Genomic DNA, 11,451 nt, shown 5'->3' with positions numbered 1-11,451 from the left:
AATATTTGCAACATTTATATCTTCATTTATTATAAAAATATTTTTAACGATCTATCTAATGATAATAATTATATGCTATAAATATTAATATTTTCTTTGTACATATTTAGACAAAGTTAAAAGTATTTGAACAACACTTATTTTAAGACGAGGAGGCAGATGACAACGATCTTGCGTACGGTTCACATCATGCGGTTGTCGCCATTCATGCCAGCATCGTAAGTACTAGAACCTGTTATATAGGTATAGTATATGACTCGTAATAGATGGTACTCCGGGAAAAAAATCAGGTGTCACTTTCAAATAAAGGTGACTGCATCTGCATTCTTCCCCAAACCATCCAGCTATGACTTCCAAGCAATAGTACATATTTTAGACAATGCATTTGTATGGTTACTTCTCTATCACCTCCAATTGGCACGATGACCAGAGTCCAAATCAGCCAAAGGAAAAAGATTACCATAAAAAAAGAGAAAAAAAAAAGGCTCCATTCAAGTGGGTGGCCTACTAGAGCAAAGGGTGGCATACTAGAGCAAATACTCCTAAGATTAACAAAATAAACTTCCTATCTAGAACGAAGTATATCCATCAAAAGGGTTTGAATCGTGAGGACCCCAGAATAAACAACTGCTGGAAGAAGCCTGTTATTTGTATTGCTGAGAGAATGACAGATATCCACTGATCCTGCTGTTTTCAAATCATCATATGAAATGTGGATGTACCACGGCAGTTCATCGCGCAGGCTTCTTTGGGCTGGGACTGGGAGTTGCCGGCAGCAAGGTTGTGAATTTGAAGTTTCCAGAGAACATAGAATCTTTGTCTGTAGTTAGAATATATACCAGACAAGTATCTAGTGAGTTCAACTTATTCAAGAAGAAAATGGTAAATGTTTTAAGAGTTGCAGAAATCTAACCAGTCAATGATAGACAAGTTGCCTCCCTTCGTGTGTATCTTGACAATGCCTGAAAATTAACAGAACAAGTAGCTTTTAGGTTGTGAAAGCTGAAAGATGACTCCATGTTTTGATAGGGTAGTTGTCTCCATCATGAAAAGGAGTTTACCTGGACAGCAGGGGCAGCAGCCGCATCCATAGCCTCTGAACCTTCCTCAGCATAAATATTTCTAGCATTCAATACATGTACCCATCACACATAATGCCAGAAGACTTCTATTGTGAAAGAAAGACAGCAACACATCTATCACGTTCTCCATCCGTTTCAAATTATAGTGCACTGTAGCTTTGTCCCAAGTCAAATTATAGTGTACATTCAGATAAGTTTCGTTAAATTCTCCGTAAAATTTGTCATGATAGTGCATTGATTTGAACTTGTAGATGTTAATATATTGTTCTCAAAACTTGGTCAAAGTTAGAGAAGTTTGACACATAGGACAATGCTAAATGAACTATAATTTGGAAGGAGTGATAACTACCATGGTGGGTCTAACAGCATTACAGCAAAGAAATTGTTTTTCTACTTTTAAAAGAAAGTTACTACATTCACAAATTCAATCAAATTCCTTAAGAATGCAAAGCAAAGAAATTTAACATTTGACTAGTCTCCTTGTATAAGTTGCTGAGCATAGAATCTGTAGAACTGCTGGAATGATCGACAGAAGCACCAAAACAGTTTGCTATTTCATTCACTTAGGGACAATATATGGTGAACTCCATGAAGCAGGGAAGTTTGGAAGTACTTGTCCACACAGCCTGATACTTACAGCATCAGTGTCACCAACAGAGTCAATGATATATGCATGTGCGGAACAAAACTGAAGGAAATCAGCTCAAATTGTAAGGTATGTCCAGGCAAAACATTCCTTCTGTATTGAACCTAGCCCTTGAAGTAAATTTTTACTTGGGTTGTTAGGTAGAAGCTTGGCATAGTTACCTCCAGATGACATTTACGAGATCATCTTGACGAGCCTCTGGGCTTATCGCAGCATCATACTTCACAATGTTTCCATAGAATATTTTCTCTAGCTCCTTCATCCATTTTATCAAGAGCAAGTTAACCTAGAATGCATTAGCATGTTATATAAATCAGTTTTCGCTAGAGGTAGAATGCATAAAAAGCAAGAATCCTCTGATCATTCAAGAGGAACTGAAGATATGATTGAATACCACTCCCTCCATTTTTAACTATACGATGTTTAGGATTATTAATTTTTGAACTAATTTGCTCGTTCTAAATGTCATATCACCCTTGATCAGAAGGGAGCAGGCAGCGCTAAAATATATGAGAAGTTCTGCACTTCTGCTCTTGGTTTTGTACATGAAAATCATTTACATGATGCAGGACTAATGTTAACAAGTTGCTCATTTGAGGAATGAGCGTAACCTGTAGGTGATTACTGTCCCGGTCTCCCAATGTGATAGTATCCCAAGGCAAAATCGAGGGCAGCATACATTGAAATCAGAAACAAAAAAGAACTGAAGGGCTACTTCCACAGTACAACATTCAAAATTTGGTGTTCAACTGTATGAACACTATTGATACTCCCCCCCCCCCCCCCCCCCCCCTCCTGACACAAACCGATATTCAAGAAAGTATCAAACACCTAACAGGAAGCTTCTAAATTGTAATAACAAGTTATGTCAGAGGTGTAGGATGGTAAAGCATCAGCCTGTTCGTTTCGGCTGGATTGCTCGTATCTGGCTTATAATCCATGGCTTGAACAGTATTTTTCTCTCACACCAAACCAGCCAGCGGTACTTTCAGCCATGGCTTATAAGCCAATCCAGCCGAAACGAACAGGCTGCCCATATTACCAATCAACAGATAGTTCTTAAAGGCAAATAATGAGGATTACATCCATCAGATCACGAATCAAGATGATAGCAATGCATATAGTAACCATATACAAATTTATATAAAACAGCCAAACAGCTTACCCCAGCTTTTGAAACTCTGAGCTCTACATCGTGGTTGTACATTTCATAGATGTACTGTCCAAACTTAACACCATCCTTCCCTTCTTCCTTCAAGCGGCGCAGAACAAGCCACATATGGAGAACAAGCAATGAAAATGTTGTCTTAAATGTTTTCTCCAACTGAAAAACTGCAAAGGTACATGTACGATATTTCTGTCTCAATATATCATGATCATAAAAAGATAAAAGTTCAAATAAATCAGTTAACAAAAACTCAATCATCCTACCATGATACTGATTTCTGCCTGAAAAAAAAAATAAAATCAAACTCAATCCTTTGGTTTTGCACAACAAGCTACGAATTAATTATTCACTACACCTAACAGCAACTTGTAGCACATACAGCGCAGTAGGGATAAACATTCCATATGAGAAAATAAAACGTGTACCAGTAGCAACTGCATATCTTTGGCAGGTGGCCTCCACTGAAGCTACTAGTTTTCAGGGGAACAGCCAGTAAATTTATGCCGTACCAGCCCAGAATGATCAATATGCATCAGCATATCAGGAATTTATCATCAAACTCTTGTTTCTAAAACTAATGTATATCAATTATTTAGATATTGATGGTCACCACCAACATATTCTTCTTAACAAACTGTTAATCAACTATGCAACTTAAAAAAAATGACTGCATATTTTAGCATTAGAACAGAGCAAAATGGAAGACTGAGAAACAAACATCAAATGAAAAAAAATCAAGCAGATCCTGTAATAACCAGGAAGTTTACCATCATAAATAGCAGGTGCATCAACTTGAGAAGTGATTCGATCATAAACAACATTTGCCCCTCTGATGGACTTGCTTTGCTTACTGTAGAACAACAACAGTGTGAGCAGGAATCGCTTGATGCCTTCATATTGTGGATCCACTGCTCTATGAGGGGAGTCAGGTGGCAACGCTAATGAACAGGGCTTGGATAAGAACATAGAATTCAGTCTGATCTGTGAAATAGAAAAGCAATCCGTTAAGCTGCAAGTATAGGAGTTAAAATAAATCACGGCTAAATCATAATGGTCAAGTGACGTGCCCGCCACGCTCGGAGTCAGCTGATCTTCGAGTATCTCTCAGCTGCGTTCGTTATCTAGTATAGCTGTAGGTCTGTTTGTATACCGTGTGTGTGTGTGTGGTGGTGTGTGTCTGTATCCGAACAGATACTACAGTTGTACTTAGATAAGAGGCAAAAAAAAAAAAAAATCACGGCTAAATCGTAATCAAAGCATCAGATCCTTGTCAAAATGTGAGATACTCAGATCCACAGAAAGTGGAGCATTAAGCAGCATTGACAAATGACAAATGCAATGATGTACAAAGGAGCAATAACTTGTTTGACTCCATATCCTCTTATTGCATCTCCCAGCAAATACACATCTTGTAGGCCATAAGCTTAAAAAATGTGTCACCTGTCTACACCTATTTCATTATGTCATACAATAATCTAATGGTAACAAGATGGAAATGTTACAGTCGCAAAAACATATAAACAACCAGAGCCACGACAATGCAGAACCACAGTATTAACCATTTTGTGTAATTATACTAATTAGATTCGGTAAACAGATCACAAGCACCAACAAGGAGGTCTGAAGGATGTAAAATTTGAATGGTACACAGTCCTCTGGATAAACAGATAACCACTCATTTGTGCTACTAACCAAGTTCCACAGTAACAAAACACAAGTCGAATATCACCACCGGAGGAATTTGCACAATCTGACAAAGAGCAGACTACTCGTACATGCATGCAAAACCCAACCTTTTTCCCACATGAGCAGCCCTACAGAAACAGGTGTTGCTACTAACGTGGATACGCAACAACTGCGGCCTAAAATGCGCGATCTCAAATGACTTCCATCCCCAAATCCCAGTAGCTACTCAGAACAACCACTCAACCAGCTCGCCCTAAATAACCATCGAGATCGTGCAAATAGACAACCCCAGTGGCGTGCGCGAGATGGGAGAGCGGCGGTACCTCGGGCCTCGGCCCGGCGGGCGGGGAGGAGGCGCCAGTGCCGGGAGACGTGGCCGTGGCGGCGGCGGCAGCGGACTTGGCGAAGGTTCTCGAGAGGGTTTGGAGAGGAAGCGGAAGCGGCGAGGGAGCCTTCGCCAAAGCCCTGGAGAGGACGCGGGCTTCCGCCGCAGAGTTGCGGGAGGCAACGGCGGCGGCGGCGGAGATGCTGGACGCGGCGGCGCGCCACCGTGACATGGTCTCCTCCCGCTCGCGCTTCGTGTCTCGGCGGCTGCGGGAGGAACGGAGGAGATGGCTATGGCTCCCCGCCCTGGACCTGGAGAGCGTGATCACGAGGCGCGGGGTCCACCAGCAGATGCGACGCGGCGCGCTTGGCTCACTGACGCGTAGGCCCTCCCGGCATCTCGTCCGCCTGCGGCTGCGCGCGGTCCACCTCGGCCCGTGCGCCGAGCGCCCGCAGCCGGAACGGACTGGATGCCAGTTCGCTGGGAGCGGACCCAAAAGGCCAAAACCCAAAACCCAAAATCCAGACCCGCCGATCAGCTTATCCCTTCGCAGGAACTGCGAGCACAGGAGAGAGGAGACACAGAGGCGAGGCGCGCCATTTGGGGGAGGAGAGGAAATGGAGATGACGCCCTCCTCCCGCTCCGTGCTCTCCTCCTGCAACTGTGAGGCCTCCTCCTCCTCCTTGCTGGCGAGATTGCTTGCCTAGACGCGCACGGTCGTGTTTGTTCCTCAGTTTTGTCGCACCGCCCCAATTTTGATTGTGGAGTCCTGCCTGTGCCTTGCGACTATTGCAGGGCTGGCCGCTCGAGTTCCGCGCATGACGGCATCCGCTGGTGCAAGGAGGAAGGAGAAGGGAGTAGTATGGTAAGCCCTTGTTCAGCCATTGGAAATGATTGCTGACGCCATTTGTGTCCCTGTTGCGCAGTTATTTCGTTGATACTTGATAGCCTTCTTGTTTGGTGAAGTGAAGTGTTGTTCTTGGCACACGCCATCGTAGAGTGTTCTTTTCTTTTCTTTTCTTTTTTTGAAACGGGCAGAGTGTTCATTTTTTACATTTTCAGAGACTTGCACTGCACACTCCGTCTTTTTTTATATCAATAATTACAGTGCTATTAGTGCGTACAATGGTATCCTTAATAGAGAGTCCTGCTGTGCAAAAACTCCAGTATCTTGAGCGGCAGCGGGGAGAAAGACGTGGTACAGAGGAGGATCCGGAGGCGAGCTGCCTTTTCTTTGCTGCTGGCTTCACCGGCCCTGTCAGTGGCGTTCTCGGCCTATGGGAAGAGTAAAACCATGAACCCTTACGATGAAAGGCGGCTGCTTCAGCAGAATAAGAAGATTCAGGAAGCCAACCGTGCCCCTGACGATTTCCCAAACTTCATCAGAGAAGGTGAATTATCGTATTACTGATCTTGTCTTACAAGTTATGGGCCATAGAATATGTCATATTCTTCATAATCTGTTGTTACTATCGCAGTTTCTATCAGATGCCATTTACAACTCACTTTTCTTGATTGAATGTGATTATATAGTTTCTAGATAGATTGGGTGTAATTCTAGGGGAAACTAAAAGTATGCAAGCAAATAAGCATCATATTGTCTACCACCAAAACAAAGTTTGCAATCATGTAGTGTAGAAGTTATTTCTCAAACATGTGACATCTTGGATGTTGCTTATATGAATTTATGAGTCACAAGAGAATTTGGGAATACCACATTGCCCAAGATTATATGGTTTTGTAATTTACGGTGTCACCTTTGATATTCCCTAGTTTTATCTTTCAGTTTATGAACAATGTGAAAAATGACACGGATATAGTGTCTGTACCACTGTAAATTGACAAGAGTGCTATCTTGCTGTCTGAATATTCAAAGAAAAAAATACAAATACAACTATTTTTGTCGAGGGCAACACTGCAACATAGTTTTTGTTAGCAAGTGCATCGTTCTTTGAAAAAAATTAAAGAATTGTAAGTACAGATCAAATTTTCTGCAGCACAGGACATTTGATTCTGGAAAACTTTATGAGTGTATTATTTTCTCTCTTAAGTACCACATAATGTTTGCTTGTAGGAATGGTAGTGCAATACAATGCCTTCAGTGACCTTCGTTGATACATTTATTTGTGTGAGAATAACCTTCATCAACGAACTCTCCTGAGAACATTTCCTTCTACCTTCGAACTGAATAGAACTGTAACCATACGACATTTAATGCATTTCAGGTTTCCAGGTCAAAATAGTGACAACAGACAACTACATTACACGGGACTCTGGGCTAATGTATGAGGACATTAAAGTTGGTACAGGTGATTCTCCAAAGGATGGTCAGCAGGTTCTTCCTCCAAAGCAACGGTTTTATTTTCTTCTGCTCATTTACTATTTATTCATGTGTGCCTGATCAGTACAATCTTGGTGGTCATGGATATGAATAAAATCATTTATTTGTCTATTGTCTAATATGGTTTGTTTGAAAATGTCTGTCAAAAAGATCGATTTGGTCCACTTTCACTTTCATTAGTTACTAATTGTTATGTTTGGCCTAATTGGTTATTTATCTAGTGTGTTGCTTAAGGATTGTCTAAGTTTCCTGTTTGGTGTTTGCTATAACTATTAGAAATTTAGAACTAAGAAATCAGTCTACATTGCTGCAAAATATGTTTCTGATATGTTTTAGTTTTTTCCGTTTGTTTGTAGCATGCTTACTTTTTGCATGATACTGACTTTCTTCAATTCATCTACAGATTATATTCCATTATGTGGGCTACAATGAAGCAGGACGAAGAATAGATAGCACCTATATTCAGGGTTCCCCTGCAAAAATTCGGTTAGGGAATGGAACTCTAGTTCCAGGAAAGTATCCACTGTCTCAATAGTTTTTTTTTTTACCTGGGCCCCTGATGCAACTACCAGTATTCTTAGTGCTTGCTGGAGCTGTTTTGTAAATCCAACTTGAAAATTGAAATGTTCCTCTGATGAATTTGGTGGGTTGTGAAGTTGTAATAGATCACATCTCATTTTAGACATTGATACTTCAGGTTTTGAAGAAGGCGTACGGGACATGAAACCAGGTGGTAAGAGAAGAATTATAATACCTCCAGAGCTTGGTCCTCCTGTAAGTTACTGTCTTCTTTTGCGTAGTAGGCTTGAACTTATGTACTCCTTCTGATCCCAAATATAAGTCCGTTAAGACATCAACGCGGTCTCCAATATCACACTTTGACTAACAATATCTCCAAAAATATATTGTTTCAAATAAAAAGAGGTAAGTATCATGAAAGCGTGCTTCATGATGCATCTAGTTACTTCGACACCATGTTGTCAATTTATATGATCTTTTAGTAATTGATGAGTTGAAACCTACCAAGAACCGTGACTTGGGGCTCTTGGTGGGTTTCAACTCTAGCCTACCCCAACTTGCTTGGGACTGAAAGGCTATGTTATTGTTGTGTTGTTGTTGTTGTTTTAGTAATTGATGGTCAAGGCTAAGTAGGTTTGACTTAGGACAAAGCTAAATTGACTTATATTTATGGGATCAGAGGTAGTACTTCTTTATGGGATCAGAGGTAGTACTTCCTTTGTACAAGTGTAGTTACTTTTTCCGTTACTCCATGTACTTTATATTGCGATAAAAGTAAGATGCACCAGCAGTCCTTAAACTTGTCAAGTGGTGTCATCTAGGTCTCTGAACTATTAAAATGCACATCTAGGTCCATAAACTAAGTATATCACATGAGGTCCATATCACCCTAATTAACAATTAACTATGTATGTGGCACTATTGCATGGAGTACAAGATGTCCCGTGCTCTACTACATGCTCATGACCATCACTGCTATCATGTATAGTGCATACTAAGTGTTGTGTTTGTGTGCGACTAAGCTTTTGCTGATTAGACTGATTTGGATCTCAAGTGGCACACTTAACAAGTTGGGGGACCTAGATGACACCACAGAACAAATTAATGAAGTGTTTGTGTATTTTGCTCTTGCAATAATAGTCTCTATCCTTTTCCTGACATAAATATCCATTTAACAATATATCACATAAAAAATCATGTGTGATAAGATCTGAGGCCTTAATTTCTTGTGTAGAGACCAGAAACAAAAGGGATTTTGTTCATCAATAAATACATGAGTTTCCTGCATGTATGGATCGTTTTGGCATTTTTGTAGTCTTACTGTTTTTTTTTCATTTGGAAACATTATGGAAAGAACCTTACTGAAATGGTAAGAAAAATGACACTTGTTAAAAGGTTTCTACCGCAAAAGAAAAAGGAAAAGTAGAAACATCAAATAATGTAAAAAATACCCAGACCAGTGTGGCATGTGAGCCTCAACAAACAAGAGGAGATTGTAGACATTAAAACAAGAATATTGTCCCCACCTAAAACTATTTGAAAATGTGCGGGTGTACCTCCTATTAAAGTTTCTCTCAGAATTTTTTTAATAAAAGTTTCTCTGAGATTATATGTTTTTGAGACCTACTGCGTGGTAAATATTATCTCCAGAAGTACAAATAGTGCTAGCTTAGCCATTATTAACTATCAGCCTATCATCAATCATCATGGCACACTGTTTCTGACATCTCCATTGCATCTACTCAAGGTTGGGCCTTCGACGTTCTTCAGTGCGAAGCAGTTCGAAGTGTTTGATGTGGAGCTACTGGCGGTGCAGGACTGCCAGCGGAGGACGATAGCCTTTTATTCCGATGTTGTGTGCAGCTGAGCTTGGGGTCATCTACACATCAGCCTGTTTGGTTTCCGGAATGAGTCCATCCGGAATTGTCTGCTCCAGAAACCGAACCTCATTAATCTGTTTGGTTTGCATCAGCAGTTCGCTTCGTCCGTTACCATGTAGTGCTCCTGCATGTAGATTCTGCGGAGTCAGTTCATTCCACAGAATATGATGGACCGACCCATTCGCCTTGAGCTGATGCTGCATGAACTAAACCGGCAAACCAAACACGCTGTAGTCTCCGCCTACAGCATATTGTAGCAGTATCCTGCACTTTTGGCTGCTGACAGAGCTTTGCTGCTGGTCTGAGTTGCCGTGCAATTGTATTGTATATATAGCCGGCTGTTGTTACTGCGACAGTAAAGGTTACTGATGATTGGCAATGGTAGTGTATTATCAGTTCTTCATTTGTTGTCTTGAATCTCCTGATGGTGGGATATGCGCATTTGGTGTGTCTTTTTAGAAGTTGGCATGTGTACCTTGATGCTGAGGTTACTCCTACCTCTACCAAGGTCCACACCATCTCTGCTTCTTATTCAGTACTGATTCTAGCGAGTTTGCTGGCGGCTTTTGTAAACGTGTCTTGAAATTACCTAGTGATGGTAACAGTGACGAAGCCAGAAAAAATTTTAAGAGGGGTTGAACAGGCTTTTTTATCTTCTCTTAACCTTAGTCCCTCCTACCTAATACATGTATGCATAAAATTTTAAGAGAAAACTTAGGGGAATTCCACGTGCTCAGGATGGGTAGGGGGGGCTGAAGCCCCACCGCTGGCTTCGTCCATGGATGGTATAAAAATTTGTTGAATTGGGTTGTTTGGATTATGGAGGAAAATATACCGCAAATTTCCGAATAGTTTTTGAGTGTCTGGCCTTTGGCATACGACCTCTATTCGGCTTACCCCATATTCGGCTTGTTCGACTTCTTTTTCCAGCCAGAACAGTGTTTTTCTCTCACAACAATTTAGCCGGAACAGTGTTTTCAGTCAAGTTTCAGACTAGCAAACGGGACAATTACTTGAACATTCCTATGCAAGTTCCAGGATCCAATTTCACTGGACACTGGACGGCGTACTCCAGGCCTCTAGGGACGAGAGCTCCTGTGCTCACTATTATCACTGAGATAATAGTAACTAGCAGGGAACCCCGCGCTTTGCGCGGGCAATAGTGGAGGAAAAAGATTTGTATTGAGGCGTAAAAAAAAACAGGGTGCTACTGTTCCTTAATGGGTTAAAACTGTTCATAGTACCCTGTTACTGTTTATTTAAAAAAACGTTACTGTGTATCTTCGAACCCGGTACTGTTTGTAAAAACCCGTTACTGTTCGCCCGATAGTTGACTGTGCCGGTAACAGTGGTTTGTGAGGGAGATCGGAGATCTGAAATTGCACGCTCTTTATACTATAGTTACTATAGTATAGATAGGTAGGCATCAGATCAAGCGCAGCTCTTTACAAAAGGCGGCACGCAAGTCAGCACGAGCCGCTTTCCGAACCGAAGGGATGGAGATGGACCATGGTCCATGGGCGGGCGTGAAAGCGAACAAGAAGGCCCTTGTCTCGTAGCGACCTGCCGACTGCCGTCGGCCGAGGCGCCCAGCACACGACGCGGCTGTCCGGGTCCGAGGTCCTGGCCCACGTGCCAGAAAGAGGGACAGAAGCGTCGCATCCGCAAGTACTAATAGGGTTTTAAGGAACCATTAGAGCAACTCCAAGAGATCATGTAAAATTAGATGCTAAAATCCATAATTTAGCCATTGTCTAAAATAAAATACCCATCAAAAAACTAGAGTAACCCAACAGCCTATCTA

General features: G+C 41.5%; 2 protein-coding genes across 2 annotated transcripts; one reads left to right on the top strand and one right to left on the bottom strand.

Moving 5' to 3' along the window:
- Positions 1–255: 255 nt before the first annotated feature.
- LOC136550174 (uncharacterized) lies at positions 256–5,139 on the bottom strand. The gene is made up of 7 exons (XM_066541661.1): positions 4,906–5,139; positions 3,664–3,877; positions 2,894–3,060; positions 1,890–2,014; positions 1,062–1,122; positions 914–962; positions 256–820 (listed from the first exon to the last, which is right to left on the bottom strand). Exons 1-7 carry the CDS (start codon positions 5,137–5,139, stop codon positions 732–734), a joined length of 939 nt encoding a protein of 312 aa, XP_066397758.1. The 3' UTR covers positions 256–731.
- On the top strand, positions 5,108–10,048 carry LOC136550173 (peptidyl-prolyl cis-trans isomerase FKBP20-2, chloroplastic-like). The gene is made up of 7 exons (XM_066541660.1): positions 5,108–5,570; positions 5,703–5,772; positions 6,075–6,298; positions 7,133–7,242; positions 7,652–7,761; positions 7,947–8,022; positions 9,515–10,048. Exons 1-7 carry the CDS (start codon positions 5,108–5,110, stop codon positions 9,632–9,634), a joined length of 1,173 nt encoding a protein of 390 aa, XP_066397757.1. The 3' UTR covers positions 9,635–10,048.
- The last annotated feature ends 1,403 nt before the right edge of the window (positions 10,049–11,451 follow it).

Source organism: Miscanthus floridulus, chromosome 4, assembly GCF_019320115.1.
Source record: "Miscanthus floridulus cultivar M001 chromosome 4, ASM1932011v1, whole genome shotgun sequence".
Lineage (NCBI taxonomy): Eukaryota > Viridiplantae > Streptophyta > Magnoliopsida > Poales > Poaceae > Miscanthus > Miscanthus floridulus.
This window is presented reverse-complemented; position numbering and strand designations above follow the sequence as displayed.